The following is a 21,813-nucleotide window of genomic DNA, read 5'->3' on the forward strand; positions in this document are numbered from 1 at the left end:
GTTAAAAATACCGTTCAGGGAAAAAAAATAAGCATCTTCATCTTCGACAGTTTTTGGATAAAAAGTGTTTTAAAGCTATTCTGGAGCTACGGTGAGGCAAGTGGAATAAGAGACTGCCACAGTTTACCAGGTAAACGCCGTGGTGACTTGGACCAGGGCAGCAGTGGTGGAAGAATGTGAAAGCATTTGACAGGACAGATGAAGTAGGAAAGGGACAGACAGGCAAAAAAGAAAAATGGCTTCTCTTTTTGCTTAGGCAACTGGAAGGATGATGTCTTTTGCTGGGGCAACTGGTGGGTGATACTTGAGGGAAACAAGGAATGCTGGGGAAAGAGCAGAGTGAGGGCCAAAGGTTCTGTTCTGGAACTATTAGCACAACAGTGGTGTCAGGTAGACATGTGGGTCTGAAAGTCAAGAGAATATATAAATTTGAGTGGTCAGTATAAAAATGAATTAAAGCAGTGGGAACGAATGGATTACCTAGAGAGAGAGCACAGATCCGCCTTTTATAATTGTAAAAGGCTCACCAGGTGATTCTCACACATCCTCAGTTAAGAACCACTGCATTAAAGATAAATATAGGAACAGTGATTTGCTAAAAGAGAGTCTGTATTTCCAGCCAGAATGTCACCGTTACTGCAGTAGTTCCGAGTCAGCCGCTATTCAACTCCATAGAAAATCCTATTTAGTCAGATTTCAGGCACTTAACAGGAAAGCATCTTGGTTTGATAAAATGACAAGCAACCTCTCAAGGAACCACTCCACCCCTTAAGAGGCGTAGTGCTTAGGCCAAAAAGAGCGTGATCTGGGGCTGTGGCCACATTTATGTATGTAACTCTACTTCACCATCAACAAGCCACAAACCACAGTTACAAATGACCTTTTAATGGTATTTCCCAGACCTGGAGCTTATGCCTGAATCTCTTCCAAGGCATTGTCTTTGTGCTTCCACTTGTCCATTCAAAGAAATAAATGCCCTCACCATGTGAGCATAAAGAATATCTAATTACATAATACCTTGCCAAAACACAGGAGCAATGCAGTCTTTGCCCTGGCAAATCACCATTCATAAATCTCACACCTGCCTAGGTGTGACGGTAACAGAGGCTACTCAGATGCAGGTATATGACAAAGAGAACCAAGTGACTGCAAAAGAAGAGCTGAGGCTCCAAGCTCATCCCTTGCCCCAGTAGGGTACCCACAGGACCGGTGGCCCCACCTGGGTAACTGCAGCTGCCAGAATCACTGTAGAGAATCCCAGCCCTGACCTGGAATAACAACAGGCCACACCAGTTTTCCCTACCTTTGAACCCCCTACCTCCTACCACTTCCAAAAGTGTGGTCAGGACTCCAGTTGCTGGCACTTTCTCCAGGCTCCAGGACACAGCTCCATATCCACCCTATGAGTTTCCAGATGTAAATTTAGATTAGAACCATATGGCCCCCACCTGCACCAGCCGAGTGCAGCTGCACAGAAACCATGTCCTGTTGAGGTAACATTTTAGGCACCAAGCTAGTTCACAAAGCAAGATTCTGCAAACCAAGTATCTTTTTAAAAATGATTATTAGAAGAAGGGCTTGTAAGCAGGGCAAAATGTGTGGATTATAAAAAATAATTTTCATACAATGCAGCTTTATTATTTTCAGATACATTTAACAACTGCAAGTAAGTGGCACTAAGCAAATTAAGTGTTGACTAACAGAATTCCTTAAGTCAGTGTTTCCCAAACTATTCTATGGAATACCACTTTTCTTTATATTTTCTGCAAAAAAATTTCTTTTAAAAACACACTGATTGTTCTGCTAAAACATGTTTTTAATGCATTTCTATTTTTATACATAGCATTCTGAGATAATATGTCAAAAGTGTATCCCACTCAAGAACATGCATGAAAGTTCATGGGATACATTTGAGGCTGTAGCATAGCACTTCCCAGGGAACCAGGGTTATGATGTCATGTCATCGGCTCAATGATTGCTGGTCTATGTTAGTAATCTGTCTTACATGTGTTGACATATGCTTACCTTTGTACACAAGGATTATTATGTACTATCCATTTATACTACCTAAACTCATTCCCCATGGATGAATGGGATATACTGCATCTGCTGATAATAGTTCCATCAACATATTATAATTTTACACAAGTAATTTTGAGAAACACAATTTTAATGCAAAAAAGAGAATAATTGAGAATAATGGAAAAAGCAAATCAATCTAAACAGTATTAGCTCTTAAAATAAATGCAACTGACATGTCTAAGCTGGTTTTTCATGCAGAAATAGTTTGGGGGAGCCTCTGAAGGCAGGGTTGTATTAAGCAGATAATCAGCCTGCCTTCAATCTTATTTATACTAGTCACTTCCTGAATAAGCCCCTTCTGTTCTTTACTGACAGAAGACAGGTATTTAGCAAACCCTGTCTGAATGATTATAAATTCTGAATTTCCTAGCTATTTTTTTTTTGCAAGGACCGAAGATTCTAAAGTTTCACAAATCCTTTCCTACAGAATTTCTTTATAAAAATCCATCTGAACCAGTAGATCTACAAGGGGAAGGTGGGGCATGGTGAATACCACAGAAACAACAAACATAAGAGTAAGGCACAACGTAATACACAAGAATATAAGAAAAGCAAATTTCTAAATACCATACCATCAGTTTTCAAAGATGAGTTAAGGATACAAATTTCTTGGGTTCTTCTCAAGTCTTTTTTTTCCTTTTAAACAATTATCGGTTAAATCTTCTCCCTAAAAGTCACAAGAAATATCTTGCATCTCAAGTTTTGCCCTCAATTGGTCCTACAATTTTCAAGAGGTGGCCCTGGGACAAAGACAGTTCTTACTTCTTCAGTTTGTTGGGGGTCAGCCAATAATCAAATGGGAAGGGCTGTTCTTTAAGATAAGAGGCTGTTTGGAGGTATTCTCAGAAATCTCTCTGATCTTCAGAACAACATGGAGCTATGAGGCCCTAATTGAGGTGTTGCTTTTTTATCTTTAATCAACATCTCTCCTTCTCCACCACCTCTCCCCAACACTAATACACAGTTATCTATTTTCTGTTCTAACAATCTAGAAAAACTAATTTAGCCCCATAATTTGAGCGAACAATGAGAAAGATCTTTTTTAGTTTCCTACTGAAATGTTTCTTTGAAATCCTTCCTTATGATAGTCTTATCTTTTCTTAGGTATGCTGATCAATGAGCTGGTTTCTGATAATTTGAATACAGGCTGCTTCATTTTATTAACATCTGCTACACAATCATCTTAATATAAGAAGCGTAGCTTTTGGCTATAAGAAATGTTCTTGGCTCTCTGCTGTCTTCTCACAAAGCACAGTCCCCAGTGAGCTCACTCATTCTCGACTAAGCTGATGACAACCAGATCAGCATCTCCCTTCTCTGATCTCCCACTCTGGCACTCCAGTCCACTTGGCTATTTCCACTAACCTCCACCTCATCATAAATGAAACCACACTTGACTTCCCAAACCAGCTTATTTTTCAAACGATCCCCTTCTGCAAACAGTACAAGCAGTCTCCAAACGCCCCAAAGAAAAAAGGTGGGAGAAATTTTTTCACTCAAGCCACCCATCATTACCCTTTATCAAATCTGTTAGAAAGCCCTGATGCTGCTTTTTACAGAATGTCTCAACATTTTTCCTCCTCCTCTTGATTCAAGCCAATTCAACACTGGTTCAGGGATTTACTGCCTTATGTCTGTATTACCTCAAACAGATTCTCAGCTCCTTCCTGCTTCTGAGTCTTCCTACACACTGCTACCAGAATAATCTAGATTGAATATTCTCTTAGCTCCCTTCCAGGTCTAAAATTTTCTATGAAATTAATTCTCCAACACTGCTTTTCTCAAGCAGCTTTCTGGTAGCCTCCGTAACATCGAATAGTTCACTATCATCGAACTCATAACTCCTCAGACTGGCTCTCAGGGCAATTCACAATCTGATTCCAGACTACCCACCCTGTCTTCCCAACTACTCTTTACAAGCACCAAAGATTCTAAATGCAATCTCCTTACCTCTTCTCATGAGGCCAAGCTCCTTCATGACTCCAGTCAGGCCTTCAGAAGCATTGTACTTCACACTAGGAATGTCCTTTCTCCCTTCAAAGTCCCACCAAATCAGAAAAGCCTAGCTTCTTTCCCATGTCCTATGGTCAGCTTGACCTAGGCCATTACCAGAATTTAGTTCTGTTTCTGAATTCCCTTTAAGGCGTTTGCCCTTATATCAAAAATATAAATTAAGATCACGGACTCGTGTTTAATTCTTAGCTTCCGTATCACCCAGAACCTACAACAGTGCCTGGTATATAGTAGGTACCCCTTAAATCTCTGGTCGTTGGCAATAATTAGTATTTATTGAGCATTTACCATGTACTAGGCACTGTTCTAACTTCTTTAACTCTTTTAACGAATAATTAAATAACACTCAACTGTCTCTAATTGTCTCACAAATGGCAGTTGTGTCCCCTCAAATAACTAAGAGCAAGTAACATATCTAACATGTCTATCATAATTGCCATAGTACCTAACAGTAAGTTCTCAAGTATATGCTGGGTATAGTACAACAGAAAGGCCACTGAATTATAGACCAGGATGCATGTCCCAGGTATGCTATGACTGGTGACGGGATCTGGGGCAAACGGCTAAAGTCCAGTTTATGTGGCTCAGTGTCCTTATCTGGAAAATCAAAGACTAAATTACCTGACCTGGAAGAACCCTCCCTATTATTACTAAAATTCTATATTTGACTTTTTCATATTAATGACTTTTCTGGGGTACTCACTGGATTCTAAAAACACAGATTGAGGACTTTTTTAATTAGAAAATAATTCTGAGAATGATATCCTCTAATGCTCCAGAGCTAAAAATACTACCACAAAGGCCAGGACCCATACATTCCACATTCTTCCACACCTGTGGTATGAAGAAACAGAAGGGAACTGCTGCAAAGTACATCTTCAGCCCCAAAGTACAGCCTCATCCTGAAGGGGAAGAGCTTCCCATCACAAAACTAAACACTGTCAGTGGAGGAAACATGTATTTAAAAGAAAAAAATCATTGGCAAATTCTCCGGCTCTCCAGACTCCTGATTCAGAACAAGGTTCACTGGTGGGATAGGGTCACATCTGGGGCCTGCTCTGCCCTTGGAAAAAGCATTTAATTTCTCTGGACTTCCAAAGCCGTCTACCAGCAAAGGAAAACAGTGGGAAATCCATTTTACATGTGAAAAATACACAAATGAATACATTTAAAAATGGAAAAAAAATTCTTAAAAACTGCAATACAACTCAATGAGAATTACACCCATTTTATTCAGACTAGGTATATGGCAATTTAACAATGATAGCAAAATCTCTGAGGACACAAATGGGACGGTGGCCTGTGAAATAAGGAATGACGAAAGTCACAAATAATCTTTAATAAGCATGAAGAAGAAACAAAATTGGCAGGAATTAACTATTCTTTGCTAAGCAGAGAAGCAGTCCAGTGCCCCTAAGGACATCCTGGTAGTTCTCCGCCTCCAAGCTGAGTAGTCTTCAAGGTCCCAGAGAGGACTGCCAAGTTCTGGCCCAGATCTACAGTTTATGAACAAGATACTTGGACCCAGTCTCTCCCTCTACAGTACTTACTAACCCAAGCAGTCAGATTAGGTTCAGAATTCAGCCCATCTGTGAATTACAGCAAATCCAAAATACAATAAAGTCAAGATTTTCAACCTTGAGACTATGGATCAATTTTGCATAGTTCATGCCCCAGAACCCTGGGTCCCAGAGCAGTTCTGTAGTGAGAAAACTTCAAGTGATAGAAAGGAAACAAATTAAACATGTCAAGCACGACCACGCTCTAGCATAGAAGTTCCCCAAGGATACTTGGAAATCTATGAAACATGTAGATATCATTAGTTTTAAACCACACTCTCAAAACACAAACTAAGTTTGACTAATACTTATCTAATAACCAGTTTATGAGAATTTTGTTTGTTCTTAATGATCCCACCTCTGCCTCATCAGATCTAACCACACTATTTGCCTCCAATGCTAATACAGAAATAGAGATTAAACTAGGAATTGGCAAACTTTTTCTGTAGAGGGCCAAACAGTAAATATTTTAGGCTTTTTGGACCAGTTCCTGTTGCAACTACTCAATTGTGCCCTTGTAGTACAAAAGCAGCCAGAGTGACTATGTCATGAGATATTTAACCACTTAACAACATAAGAACCATTCTTAGTTTGTGGCCCTACAAAAACAGGTGGCTGGCTGGATTTGGCCCACAGTGAGCTGACAGGCAGAGTCCAAGACCAGAGGCCTTGGGGACAAAAAGCGAAGGAAGGAGGCTATTTGAAACGAACTTTATTCTTTTCCATCCCTACATCCATCCCCCATCTTAAAAAAGGTTATTTAGAGCAAAATGAAATGAACAGGAGGGAGTCCCCATCCACTTTATTTTCCAGTTTCTTTCCCTGCTTTTTCTCATCTCAAGAAGCAACACAAAATGCAGTAACTGGAATCATCAGAATTAACAGAAATAAATATACTGAAGAAAGTAAATAGCTTGCCTGAGAAAATTTCAGACATCTCAAATTATTTTTGCATATGACTTTTATACCACCTTATTACTAATCAATGCATCTTATCTTCCTGTGCTAAAAGGCACCTGGAATAAATCTAGACTACTGCCAACTTCTAACTGAGCTTGCAGAAAGTAAAAGATGATCTACTTACTATCACCTGACCATAATTATTTTCTCAGAATACTAAGTATATCCAATTTTTTAAAATTAATTTTCATCATCATAATCTGTTTTTTCTTTGACTTGCATATGAACATAATCTATCTTTGTATTTTTTGTAACATACTGCAATTGAGAATCCTAAAAACATAAGTGAATTTTAGGCATCCAGAGAAAGGATTCATTTCTATGATCAAAAAATGCTACTTATCCTTTTGAATATTAGAATTAAGCCTTTTGATCACTCCTTACCAAAATGCAAAATGCTAACAAACTGCAATGGGTATAACGAATAGGCCTTTGGCTAGAATGCAGCCAAAGTGGTTTTCAACAGGGTCGACTTTTCCCCCAGAGGACATTTAGCAATCTCTGGAGACATTTTTGGTTGCTACAATGGGGGGAAAAGGAGGGAGAAAGGTGTTTCTGGCATGTACTGGGTAGAGACCAGGGATGCTGCTAAACATCCTACAACGCAGAGGACAGCCCCCACACCAAAGAATTATCCAGGCCGAAATGTCAATAGCAACAAGGTAGCGAAACCCGGGGCTAGAGGCAGCCAAAGACAGAGCATGTACAGTTTTAAACTAAAGTGCTTCTAGGTTGATCTTTTCTTTAGAAAACGATAGATTTACAAATTTAGCATAAAATATTTACTGGATACCTACTATGCGCCTGTCTGCACAGAAGTACAAACAACATAACCCTAAATATACTATCTCACAGAAAAGCTACATTATGACTTCAAGAGACTGCATTCATTTAAATCAAACGATCACTTCCCATCACAAGGCAAGTTTAGCATTACTCAAGCACGAGGTCTGAACTCCAATTCAGTACAATCAACTCTCAAAGTTGTTTGAACCTAAACATGGTTTCAACCTTAAAATTAGCAATTTGGCTTGAAATCTATAAATGAAACAGAAACCTGTTTTAGCTAAAATGCTTTACTTCCTCTCCTGATGAACCTACTATCACAACTATGAAAAGAAGCAAAACTCCCTCTTTTAGACTAGTTCCTCCTCTCCTTCGTTCTATGAGTAATATAGATGCCCATGTTACCAGGAACTTGACCACCAAGATAGACGGGGCCAAAAGCCCACTGAGGCCTTTACAACCCAACAACCAGAGATCATACCCCAAGTGTTGAACATCCTCCCATTTTCTTAAAGACGGAAGATGTTGTTCCCTCTCTATGGAAGTCAGGGAACAACAAGGGAAAATTAAGACTGCTGGGCTCAAGAAGCTGAGAATAAAGCAGGGAAAAACAGCAGCTACTCAACCACTCCTTCTAGGAAAATTGCAACACTTCTTCCCATCTGTCAAAAAAGGCCAAAGTTTTAACAGCTATCACAAAAACAATAGCTGACTCAAAGTAAAAACAACAAATAAAAGTGGTAATTTTAGTCAATGTTTTGCTCACAGCCCAGACATCCCTTAACGCTAATTAATGAGTCACCAAAAAAAATCTCCTTCAGATAAAGAGGATTGCAACATCTCCCCAACAAAAGTATTTGTTTAGGCCCTAATAATAGTGTTGATCTGGGAACAACACACTCAATTCAATTAAAAAAATAACAAACGTAAGCTTTCAGACCAGGTGAAGTCCTGAGTGTCTGTGCCAATCGATGTATAGGAAATAAGCCTGGGTCTTAGTGAAATAAGCTGGGCAGGAGTCCTGTAGGACTGCTGGACTCAGGAGGGAGTGGAGGAGACCAGAGGCTTTCACGTCCTTGCAATCCTCCTAAATGCCTGATTGCCACCTCTGTCAAAGTTCCATCATTTCCCAAAAGCCACAGATCTCAAACATTATACTCCAAGAAATGAAACAAACTCCCTTATACACACCTGTGGAAACCCCAGCAACAAGTGCTATAGTTTATAAATAGAGTACACTGGAGTGTGAAGAAGCAGGCAAGATCTTATTTTTCTATCATTCTTAACATGCACAGATTTCAGAAAGCAAGAGAAAAAACAATTCGGGGATTGAGGTCAATTTTCATTAAAGATCAACTATGTTGGACTCCTTAAAAAGTAACAGAGATGTAAAGCATTTTCACCATATTTTTCTACGTGTATTAACCTTTCACAATAAAAGTTAAAAAAAACAGAAGGCATAAAAGTCCCCCACCTCCCAATGTCTTTCAATCAAATACTTATTTAAAGACATTCTCACTTACTCACTTGATAAGTGTTATCTGGGCATAAAGTTAAAGTCTGAACTTCACTGTCATATTTTCCATCAGTTTCAATCTCTGAAGAGACCTTCAAGAGTTAACAGTAATCCCTATGGTCATATGCTATACTAGCTATTTAAAGACGGATCATTCATCATACAAAACCTGACTCATTAATTTAATTCTCCAGATGCAAACATAAGACATTAATAAGACATCCTATTGTATACAATGTAGATAGTAAGCAACTTGTGAAATCAGCTTGAAGAAGTGATACAGAATTTCAGGAAGACTTTAATAATGTTTCTCCTTTCCATCTGTTGAAATTCTTACAAGCTACCTCAAAGCATCTTCAGGGCTTTAGGCCCTGGCCAGCCTCTCATTTAGAGTGGAACTGTTATTAACTTTTCTAGCTGAGATTTATTAACCCTAAAATATACACACAAGCTAAAACAGACAAGGCCACCTGTTGCCTCCAGGCTCAAAGGAATTCCTCCCAGAAGCACAGGGGAAAGCCTTCTAAAGGCGATCTCAGAGGCAGGCAGCTGCTCCAGGGTGGGAGAAACTGGAGCCCCCGAGTTGGACCCACTTCCACCCTAAAGTCTGGCCAAGTGGTGGAAAACCGAGTTGTGGGAGAAGAGATAAAGAACGAAAGCCAGAATAACTTCTAGCAAATAGACTGCTCTCCATCTTGGAATGTTTTAAAACTTATCTTGCTTACAAGATAGACCATATCCCTTTCTGAAGGTTCCATATTAACTGAAAGAAACTAAAATGGACAATTCAGAGGAAATCAATCCCTTTCTAGATAAATTATTCTACTAGACACCAAAAAATGATATACAGTGACTGACTAGCTTGATTCTATTAAAACTAAGGAATTCAGTACCCAAACACACCAAAGAAATACAGTATAATGCAACTAGTTTTGCTATATTTGGTGTTCTCAAAATAAGGTTTTCATGGGAGTTAGAAGTAGTGAGAAAAATAAAATTCAACTCAAATGCTGGATGCTGTGCTGCATAATGGTTTTCACTACAATGTTTAGCTCTAAAGTGAGCTAGAAGACATTCTGGGACAGGTATAAATCTCAAGCATTAAATGTTTCAGAAAAAGGAACACATTCATTAGTGGTTGATAATAAAAGTTCCTTAAAAAAAAGAAAAGTCATAAGCTAAGGAGCCACAGAGCAATATGCTCTATCTTCTACAACAGATCTTTCTACAAAGACGACTCAGGCCTAAATAGTAGGCAAAAAATTACTAAGAGGCAGTACAGCATAGTGGCTCACAGCCTAGACTCCAAAGGCCACCTGCTCAAATCTTAGCTGTTAACTGTGTAACTTCAGGCAAATTAATCTCTCTGTGCCTCAGTTTCCTCACCTACTGGGTGGTGGTTTCAGAAACTGACTTTATTTGTGTAATACATAGGCTGACATAGAAAAGTTAGGCTTACAGAACGTTTAATCCCGTCCACCTGCTTGGGGATTCAGTGGCTTCCCAAAACTAAATTAGCAAAGGATGCCTTCATCTTCCTGACGGCAAATCCAGTACTGACAATCTGAGAAAAGCAACCTTAGGTAAAAGAGCTCCGCCTTCCAAACCCTCTCCCCTTGCACAAAAACAGAATACACACAGGGCCTTCTCTTCCAGCAGCCACTGTCAATTTCCATCAAATGCTTACACTCTAAGCAGAACTTCAGCCCCTTGACAAGGACTAGGGCTGGATATTAAAATACTGAAATTAACTCTGCCTAAAATTTACCAGTAACTGAATGAATCACTTCTTTAGAAATAGTAAAATGTCAAGGTTGCCAGAGAACTCCAGCCCCAGATGTTTGCATAAATCATGTCCAAGTGATCACCAAGCCACAGCCAAAGGACATTATTCAAGATAACACTTTAAGTAAAATATATCAGCTTTTATGATTTTTCCTGTAATGGAGAAAATTCTGACAATGGAGTTACTGGCAAAAAGAAATCACAGCAAGTTTAGGCCTCAAATTATACAACAGATGAAACCAGGCTTAGACCTTAGAACTCGTTTTGCTCTGGCTTCACAGAGTTTATTTTTTTCAACTGTTTTATCCAATCTCATCAACGAGCACTGAACAAACTCTAAACTCAACATTTAAAGATATCCCATACAGCTTATATCACCGTATTTCTCTCTATCATACTACTCAGGAGAAGCGAAGGCTTTTAAAATTTGATGCATCTGTTTGCAACAAGATTTTTAATACCTCCACCGGCAAAATATTTTGAGTGCTCTATATTAATGAAAGCTACCAAGGGGTCTTTTTTTCACTTCCATAATAATTCAAGTAAAGTCTGTAGTTTAATTTGAATTAAACTCAAGCCATTTGCTGTAGCATATCACAAGAACAAATGGCGAGGATATTCTGTTTATTTAAACTGTCACAAAAGAAAACACATTAAAACGTCAGCTTGTTCAAGTCCTACATTTCTATATCCCTAAGTCAAGTAATCGTTAGATCGGCCTGTGAGGATTCTGAGTTCTTCGGGTTCATTCATTACAGAGGATACTACACAACACCCAGTTTTACTAAAATTTCTGAAGTGTACCGGTCGCTGGAAAATAACTTGAAACTGAAATTGCACACAGGGCGCGGTATCCTTCCAAACAAAACCGATCGTGTCCTTTTGCTTATTTTTAGTAACTTTAAATAAAAGACTTAAGACGGGTCGTTTTCCCAACTCGTTTGACAATTTGGCCACTAGGCGCAAGACTGAGCGCCCCACAGCTTCCGGCCAGAGTATAACACGCGCTTCCCCGTTAGGCTCCCACGTCTGCTCCAAGCAAACCCGATGTAAAGCTGACGAATGACGACACCAAAATCAACCCAACAGATTCACATCTAAGTGGACTGCAACACAAAATAAACTTTTGTTTATCTCTCAAGAAACAGTGAGAGGGAAAAAACCGCTCAGATGGAGTCTGTTTGATCCATTTCCGCGACTGGGTGTGCGCAGTCGGTCTGTGCAGCTTAACCCTGTGCGGGCCGAGGGGCTACCCACGCTGGCCAAGGAGCGCCTCACGCTGCGCCCGGTCCCCGGCCAGCAGGTGCCCAAGGCCACCCAGACAGGCCCGGGGGCGAGTGCGGGGACATGGCCACTTCCCCTGAGCACGACCCAGCCACCGCAAGCCGCCCGGCACTTTGTTAACTCGGCGCGCCCAGGAGGAGGAGGCTCCGGGGTCGCGGTCACCGCCGTTGGAGCGCCGCAGAGCCCGGGCTGGAGGCGGCTCAGACGCTCCTCCAGTTCGGCCTCGCCCTCCCCCGGCGCGGGGCCGCGGCGGGAGGGAGAGGTCGCGGAGCGGCGGGTAACGACGGGCCCTCAAGCCTACCCTCTCGGAGCCCCGCGCCCGGCTCTCCCCGTCCTTACCTGGGGAAAGGAGCCCTCGCGGCGCGGGCTCTTGGGATAGTCTAAGTGACCCCGGTCCAGCATCAGGTAGAGCGAGAAGATCACCACACAGAAGATCGCGCTGCCGAACACAGTGAACTGACGGCTTAACTTCATTTTTCCTCGAGAGACTGGGGGCCAGGACACTGTCCTCACCCGGAGGACGAGGCGGGCTGTGAACTCCTGGAAGCGGCCGCCGAAGGCTCCCTGCTCCCGGGCTCCTGTTTTCCGCGCTCTCGGCGGCGGGTGAGGATCCGGGCCGCACTCTGCACCTTGTCTCCGGCGCCACTAGGCGACCTCGGCCTTCGCCCGGGCCGCCGCCCTCCCTGGGGCCGGGCGTCCCTCCTGAGGCGGGACCCGCCTGCAGCCCGGAAGGGGCCCCGCAAACTTGATCTCGAGCTCTGCGCCGCTACCAGGCAGGGTGCGCGGGGCAGGCAGAGGAGAGGTCGCTGCCTGGACTTCCTGCCACCGCCGCCCGACCGAGTCGGCAGGAAAAGTTTTCTCGACGAGGGCAGGCGTGCCCGCCTCACCGAGGAGGCGCGGGCTCGGCGGCTCCGGGGCTGGCGGCGCCAAGCTCCGTCCGAGGAGCCGAGGGGAGAGGAATCAGGTCGGGAGGAGCCGAGCCCCACAACTTAGGGCCGGGACGGCCGGGCCCGCCCCCGCAGCGCTGCCCCCGCCTCCCTCGACTGAGTCCCTTCCTGCCGCCGCTGAGGCCGGGTCGGGGTGCACCCTGGGCGCGAGGATGCACTGATCGGGCTGGAGTTTCCTCCGAGCGCGCGTCCACCCGCCGGCCTCTCCAGCCCCCGGCCGCCTCTTTCTCTCCCTTTCGGAGCCGGGCTGCGCGGGCAGGGCGCAGGGGGCGGGCGACGACGGCGCGAGGAGGAGGAAAAGGAGAGCAAGGGGAGGACCGTCCTCGGAGAGAAGCCCGCTCCAGCTGCAGCCGCGAGTCCCCCTCCCTCGTTCCCGCCCCGCAAACGTGGAGATGGCGGCGGCGGCGGCGGCGGCTGCGAAAGGAAGCGCCGGTTCTCCAGCGCTACTCGGCGCTCGTGCACCGCCTGCCACGAGCAGGAGGAGACAGCGGCACCACGGCAGCCGCTGGGTCAATAAGCGCCCGCAGCCTCGGAGCCGAGCAGGCGGCTGGCCCCGCCCCCTCCCGACGCACCGGGATGAAGGGGCGGGCTCCCCGGCGGCCAATCAAAGCGCGTCGCCCGCCGGGCCCGCCCCGTGCCAGCCTCCTTGCGCCCCAGGCGGTGGGAAGACCTCAGGAGGTTTTGTGACCTGGAAGGCAGCGTTGCTGGAATTGAGGCCCTCAAAGGCCAGGCTCCCGCAGCCCACGTTCCACAGGGGCTGAGCTTTCTCCCCACTTCCTTTTCACTGCCTAAGTTTCTCTTCTTGAGGACTGGGGCGTATAGTGCCTTGGTGGGAAACTTGGTGAGGAGCCTTAGGAAAGGAATGAGGAGAAGGGGGCTGCGAATTCTCTTCGGACTCATCTTTTCCTCCGTTGCTTTTGGTGACTTCCAGGTGAAACCTCGGGGAAGGGAGCCCACCAAAGGACCCTCCAGGCAGGTGTAGACATTTGGCTGCAAAATCTGTGAGAGGAACCTGAGAAGTGATGCTTGTGCCAGTTGATTTATTGTACTCAACTCCAAATTCACCCTTTTTGACTGCACTATGAAAATGGATCTGGGCCTTTTTAAGTAAGTTTTCCTTTGCGAGCTGGGGCTGAAGCTTTGTCAGTAGAGGGCACTGAAGAGACATTGCAGGAAGAAAAGGGGTTCGCTTTCTGGTTTTCGTGTATTGGTAGGTAGGCTCTTTCAGTATACCTGGCTTTCTCCAGTGCCAAGCTCCTATGGGGGGCCAGCAGTTTCCTCCCACGTCCCCAACTCTAGTGGCTGTGTAGTGGAAGGCCCTTATGGTAAGACACTACCCCATGAATAGCTTTCCAGGCACCCTACAGACAAGATTGGTAGCAAGTTCCAGAGGGCAGATTTTCAATAAGTTCTGCAGATGTGGTATCACAGTGACTTCTCTGCCATTCAGTGAGGCAGGCTGTGCCTTCTCCAATAAGGTCTGGATCTTAGTCGCTCTAGAGAGGGTGGGGGAGCTCTTCATTAGCTCTTTATAGCTCCTATATCTATATTCTCCAAGATTTTCTTCTCACTGATGAGTCCTTCATTACTCTAATCCCTTGTTATAATTAATAATAATTTTTTTAAGCTTTACCTGTTCCAGGAGTAGTCCCAAAAGATAGACCTGCGAAGATGGGATTAGGAGTTTGGTTCACTTGGGCCTTTGGGCTTGGACTCAGTGCTGAGCTCCTTGCCAAAGGGAAATACGATGCTAGTAATTCATGGCTCACAGGGCATCCCAGTTCATCAGTCAGTCACCTGTGGCTGATTGTGATGAAGTACCAGCTGACGCACATACCTTGGGGGCCCAAGTGGCAACTGCATTTGACTGTATGGCTGTAAGGTGACTCTAAGGACTATGGTGTGAGATGGATTCTTTTGAGTTCCTTTGATTGCTTACAAAGAGAAATGACAAGTACAGTTCAGTCTTATGGGATGAGAACCAGAGAGCTTCCATAATAATTCTAAAAGAAGGTCTTATTTATTGTAGTATCAAAAGTGATATTTCTGAAAATCAAACACAAAATTTTAATTTTCAGTTTATTGAATTATACCTACTGTTGAATTCACAGATTTGCCACGTTTCTCATGTAAAAGTTAGAGTGTTGATTGTTAAATAATAGGATATCAAAACTTCAAATGGATTGGACCCAGAAACACAATCTAGAACCTCCAAGTCACTCTGAGCCTCTCTTACCAGTGGAAGTAGGTTGCCCTCCTGTGCCTGGGGAGGTAGGCTTCCTCTCCTTGAAAACCTGTGACAACCTAACCTGGGGCAGATGCCTTGAGAGGGAATTCACATTCTCCTCAAAACCCACCACAATTACCCTCTATGGCCACTATACCTGTAACTAAGGTCTTATCTCAGCATGCTCTTGGGGGGGATAGGTGCACACTATCATGGAGGAAGGAATAACTTACACACCAAAATAACTATAAGACTTTGCTAATATATAGTCAGAAGCCTGGAGAACATGTGTGGGAGTGGATTCTATGGGTGTTAGACCATGGAACATGGAATGTAACACTATATTGAGCCAAATTTATTACTATAGTGTTAGTTATATGTGTTAGCTCATGCAGCTTGAGGTGGTTCTAACAGCTTACTTGATTGATTGATGGAAAGTTGGACTCAGTGGTGGCCTACAGTTTGTGAGATTGAAATGATGGAACTTCCCTGACATGATGTGGAAGAGGGAATCCAAAGGTTTAAGAAAATGTTATACTGAACTTATATGTAACCTTCATACCATTCAGCAACTGTGTTCCATGCAAAGGCCCAGAAGATACTCTCTTAACTGAAGAATTGAGGAATACATTAGTGAGAAGAAGAAAAGCATCTTTGAAAATCTCTGTGGATGTTCCCCTCTGTAGGCCATGTGTGACTATAAAAGGTGCTGCTATTGAGATGGGCTCCCTGATTTCAGTAGGGTCACAGGATCCTAGAATAGCAGAGTCCAAGCAGCACTTAACCACCAAAGATAATGTGGGTACATCTACCTTAAGGACAGCAAGTGTGTACATGCAATCAGACTGCCTTAGCCCACAGAGATGCCCTAGGAACAAAATTTATATGTAGCCTAATAGACTATCGCTTGATATTTATAACAGGAAAAGCTCTAGGTTAGGTAGCCAAGATCTAACAGTGAACAGTCACAGCCTCTTACTCAGTTTTTGGACATAAATCAATTCACAGACCCAGAATCCCTTGATTGAAGGAGAGTCTCTGTCCCCTTTAGGAAGGACCTTGCACCATTGCCACAGTGCACATTGCAGATGTTTCTCCAAGCCTTCACCAAAGAGATGTGTGGCCATTTACTAGAGTGACAGTGCACTGGAGAAAAGGAAATATGCAGATCTTTTGAGGTGTTCTAGACATGGACTCTGAATTGATGTTGATTCCTGGGGACACAAAACACCACTGTGACCCTCCAACTAAAGCTGAAGCTAATCTTGGTCAGTAGATAGATGAAGTTTTAACTCATGTCCAACTCACAGTTGATCCTGTTAGTTCATTTGATCCACACACCAACTGTACGATTATTTTCTCAGTTCTAGAACTGGATTAGACATACTTAGCAGCTGACAGTATCCCCACATTGCCTTTCTTACCCAAGGGGTAAGGCCCATTAAAGTAGGAACAGCTAAATGGAAGCTCCTAGAACTTTCACTCTCTTCCAAGATAATAAACCAGAAGCAATTATGCCACCATAAAAGATTTGGAAGAAACAAGGGTGGTGATATCTATCACATTTCCATTTAACTCACCAGTTTGGCCAGTGCAGAAGTCATATGGATCTTAGAGAATGAATGTGGACAGTTATAAACTTAATCTTGAAGTAATTCCAATTGCAGCTACTGTCCCCGATGCAGTATTTTTATTGGAACAAATCAGCACAGCACCTGACAGTTGGTATACAGCTATTGACTTGGCTAATACCATATTCTCTATACTTATTTATAAAAACCACTGGAAGCAGTTTGCTTTTGCCTACAGGGCCAACAGTATGCCGTCACAGTATTGCCTCAGGGGTACATCAGTTCTCCTTAAATATAGTCTACAGAGATGTTGATCGTCTTCACATTCCACGAAACATCACACTGGTTCATATTTGTGGTTCATAATGACATTCTGCTGATTGGTTCTGATGAGCGGGTAGTAGTAAGTATTTTAGATGCCTTGGTAAGACACGTTTGGACTAGAGGGCAGGAGATGATAATCACGAATATGCAGTGACCACTCTAAAGTGGTCCCGGCAAGACCCACACCTCAGGGGTAGGAGAAGTCCTAGGATGGTACAAGCTATATAAGGGAGAAGCCACTGAGAGATGAATCCAAGTAAATGGTGTGGGTTAGAAATAATGGGGATTGGAAAAAAGTGAAGTGAGAGCTGCAGAGACTGTCCAGACAAATCATGTGGCATGGAAGGAAAGCAACAACCCAGCCGGTAGGAAAGGAATACCATAAACCCTGGAAAGTCAGGAGTTGGGGGAAGAATCATTAGCCTTTCTTGGCACTTATCTGTAGGACACCTGGCCTGGTCGCTTATCTCAGAATGCTTTGGTAACCATGAATATCCATTCTTAACTTAGATCCTAGATCCTTAGATCTTTGGACTTAGATCCTTATTCCTTGGATCTTAAACTAGGGACTATTGACCTTCTGGGTGGATGACCTCCACCTGAGATGACAGAACAAGCTTAATTTTCTAGATATTAATATAGATCCCCTAGCCTGATACTATTGTCAGTCCTTTGTGGTCTCTCTATACCATCTAAGAAGAAAACAAATTCTCTTATGTGCTTTCCATAGACCTTAGCCACTGCTCTGCATTTCTCTGCTGTGTCTATCACTCTCTCCTGACCTTACTGACAAAAACTTAAGCTGTTCCTTTGAACACTGAAGAATCAAACCTTGACCCCCATGTCAGCAAAATGGTTTTGCTGAAGTCACTACAAACCTATCAGCAGACTTTAGTTCACCAGGAGTGGTCCATACAGTAAGGGCTAGGCTGGTTGGCTATGATGGCCAGATCGTCCTCTGCAGAAGCACATCAGCCTGCTTTGCAGGAATTATTTAGTTCTAATAAAGGAGTTTGTCCCTCACAAAGGACACAAAATTGACTCACCCTTTTTGTAATAAATGATGCTTACACTCCTAATATAGTTTATGCCCCAAGTAGGGTACTACTTCTTATGTGGACATTAGACCTCTACTTGCCTAACAAACACAAACCAGTCCAAACTCTCTAATGTGAGTGGTTATAGACAAGCATATTGTCCTGGACCTCCTGCTTCCAGTAAAGGTAGAATATAATCAAATACCAACAAGTGCTGCACTTGGATTGATGAATCAGAGAAGGTGGAGCAATCCATCTCTCACCTTAGAGAGAAAGCAGTATGGCTTTCTAAGGTCAATCTCAACAGCACCCGAGACATACTTGGCTGGCTTGGCTCTGGATGGGGAGCCTGTTTACAATTTATCCTTCAAGTTGGCCTGATCATCCTGCTAGAAGTCACTCTCATCTGATGTGGCCTAAGACAAAAAAGAAAAGATTTGGTCCAGGCTTCTACAATTAATCAGTACAGTTGGTTACATCATCTAATGGATGACCTAAACTCCTGAAAATAATTGTTACTTGGACACATCAAAGGTCAGGGGTAGTGTTATTGGGAGACAGCTCTGCCACTACATGACCTTACATGTCTTCACATAAGCCAGACAGGAAAGTCTGACCAGAGTCTTGGTGGAGTGCCCTGCAATTCCTCCTGGAGCAAGGGGAGATGAGCTGCTTATGAGGAACTGCCAAGAAGAAGCTTTCAGGACTGCCATAAAACCATTTCTCAACCATCTCCCTGGTTTCACTTGAGCACAGGACTTTCCATTTCATTCAACCCCCCTTCAAATACAGCTTCAAGCTTCTGTCCCAGTCTAGAAACTGCCTGGCTATAGTTTACAGTGGCTTCTCGATAACAGATCAACCCATCATTCCTGTCTCTATCTTCAGGTCCCTCAAGTTCAGTGTTGACCTGTGGGACTAGAGATGTGGGGAAGTGACACCTTGTTTATATTGCTTTTGCTGTGTAAATAATAAATTGTCTGAATCCACTTGAGCCTGTTGTCTTCTTGCTGGCTGAATCTCTGGAGGTGTGGCAAGCCAGCCTAGTAGCTTCTGTAGTGATCCTTGTGGTTCCGTTAGCCACCACACTGCTTCTTAGGGGCTGCTTGACCCCTTGTTACTTAGAAGGGTACGGTCTTTATAACCCGAAGGGTGAATAAACCATCCTACTCAGGGGAAAACACTCATGCAGAAAAATAGGGGTGTGCAGAAACAAGACTTTGACATATTGGTGCAACCAAAGGCTGCAGGGATAGAGCAAGTGGAGAGAGAGTTGAAGACAGGAAAAAAGAAGAGTTAACTGAAAGATCAAGGTGGTAGAGAAGAAAATAGAGTCATGGGGATCGATAGCTCTTGTGGAGAGAATCACTCTGGAAAGGAAGAAGACCCCTCCCCCCCACTGAGACCGAAGAAATCAGCCTTCTCCCTGTCCTTTCCTGTCATGGAGCCCCCATTATCTTCTTGTCTATCTCTTACCAGGTCTCCTTACTAATCTTGCCCTACTGTCACCACTTTCTCAATACTCCATGTTTGTGACATTTTTAAAATGTCAATCACGTGTTCTTGCTTATAATCCCTGAGTAGTTTCTCAGCACCTTCAAGTTTGATTCTAATCACAGTAGTATGGACCCTAACTCCCTCCAAGTTTGACCTCTGCCTTTCTATCTAGACTTGTCTCCTACCACTCTTCACGTATAATATTCTCTCTGGTTACACTGAACAACTTGCTTTCTCCCTGATGAGCCAAGCAGACAGGGCCACTATGTATGGTTGTACAGACCACATGTTGAACATCTCTAAGAGGTGCCATACACATTGCTGATATTGTCAATTTGTGTAGTCATTAGAACTATTTTGTGCAAGATGGCAGTGGAGTGTCTTGTTCTAATAAAATTAATATAATGTGACAATTTTGTGACATACAGAGGTAAAGTACCTTGAAGAAAGGGCCAGTTTTATAAAAAGTTGAATACAGGTGCATGTCACATCCTTGGTATAAGTCCTTATGTTTGGAATGTCCTTCACCTGCCTTGTCCACCACCAACAACTTCTACTCATTCCACACAACAAAGTTCAAACACCATATGACTTCAAATACTACGAGATATTTCTTATAACTACTTATATCATGGCCTGGAAATATTTGTGTTCTTATCCCTCCTCTGAATGGTCTAGTGTTGGGTTTTTAATATTCATCTTTATTCATTTTATCCTGAATGAGCACATGAAGTGTTCTGGATCAGAGGCAGACTTCTTATTATCTCACAGCAAATAAGAACTGCATGCTCCCCTCTCCCAGCTTGCCCCCGGCCTTACCCATAGGGCGATGTAATGAAAGCCAATGGAAATTGTTTTGCAGGAGTGGCCAGACAAGTCTATAGGCAAGAATAAGGAAAGATGATTTTTCTCTGCTTGTAAATGTGCAGGTGGCAGATGTCCCCCAACTCTCCTGAAAGGATCTTCTCCTTAGTCCAGCTTGTCTCCAAGCTCCAGGGCCTCATTTCTAGATTAATTTAAGTAGCAAGAAAGATGACACTTCGGTCTCTCTAACACATCCAGAACTAAGCTAGGCGCCTATCCCAGGATATAATCTTTTGCTTTGCAGAGGATAAGAGAAGTTTCATTCACCCTTTGGATCAGAGTAATTAGCTCTGTCATTGGGGAAAGCAACAGCTACAGAGCTGATCTTTATGGTATGAGAAAATGTATGTAGGAAAAGTGAAAGGAAACGTTCTTTATAGTGCATGTATTTCTGTGGCTTAGGAGGCCAGAGCTTTTTATACAAACACTAAAAAATGCAGGGAAGTTTTATTTTCCCACATGTAGAAAGTGCATGAGGGCAAGGCCCGTATCATAAGAATTCAATCTGGTTTCTTCTTCAGGACACACAGCCTTTGTGATTTGGAGAACATTATATAATTAATTATCTCCAAAGCTCCATTTTCCAATATACCTCATTGGGATAGTAATAGCTATTTTTAAGCATTGCTGTAGGATTACAAGAGGTAACAACTGACATGTTAGGAGAGCATTTCCAAGATACCCTCCATTTTCTCTGGGAAAGGGGAAGATGGGCTCCATGAAGGGCTGAATAGGGTAGAGAATGTTTGAAATAGCTGCTATGGGAAATGGATGAGACTCCACATGGATCATTGGACAGCCCTGATTTGTCATAGAGCAAGTATACAATTTTCTCTCCATGACACTGAAGTATGGCGTGAGAGTCCAAGGAAAGTGGGCTGTGAGGATGAGCCGGGAAAGATCTCTTTCTACTAGGATGCAGGAACAATGGCTGTGCAAGGAGTGGTCAGGGCTAGGAGTATATCATACTCTGTCCTTTTCTCTACCCACATAAATATATTTTTGCAGTGGAGATTTATTAAAATGAGGGCTCAAGGTAATCTTGATCAGGAAAAGAGCCTAAGGTGAGGTTTCTGGAAGGCGTGAGGTATGGTGCCATGCTTCTAGTAATGAGCGGATCTGTACCTTTACAAGAGCCTCACGTTATACTTGGTAACAACTGGAAAATCTGTCTCTTCCTTTGTCAACTGCTCCTCTAAGTCTGATCTTCAATTGCCTAAATACATAATATCTAAAGTGAAAGGTTGGAAGGGGATAAGGGACCAAATTCTAAGAACTTTAGAAAATTTTACAATTATGATTGCATAAAACTATAAAGGATGGAGGGTTCAATCATTTTCTCCCTTTGCCTGTTGGGAAAA

The 21,813-nt window shown here is 43.2% G+C and overlaps 1 protein-coding gene across 3 annotated transcripts in view; it reads right to left on the minus strand.

Annotated features, from left to right (window-relative positions):
* Nucleotides 1-13,463, minus strand: part of MAN2A1 (mannosidase alpha class 2A member 1) — a 268,043-nt gene extending 254,580 nt beyond the window's left edge. For 2 of the 3 annotated variants that reach the window (XM_070517621.1, XM_070517622.1), the window contains exon 1: nucleotides 12,325-13,444. In XM_070517621.1, coding sequence (XP_070373722.1) covers nucleotides 12,325-12,459 — 135 coding nt within the window. In that variant the 5' untranslated portion in view covers nucleotides 12,460-13,444. Of the gene's footprint in view, nucleotides 1-12,324 lie in introns of all 3 variants that reach the window. The other variant, XM_070517620.1, reaches the window with a different exon arrangement.
* Between the last annotated feature and the right edge of the window lie 8,350 nt (nucleotides 13,464-21,813).

The sequence above is a fragment of the Equus asinus genome, chromosome 9 (genome assembly GCF_041296235.1).
Source record: "Equus asinus isolate D_3611 breed Donkey chromosome 9, EquAss-T2T_v2, whole genome shotgun sequence".
In the NCBI taxonomy this organism is placed as follows: domain Eukaryota; kingdom Metazoa; phylum Chordata; class Mammalia; order Perissodactyla; family Equidae; genus Equus; species Equus asinus.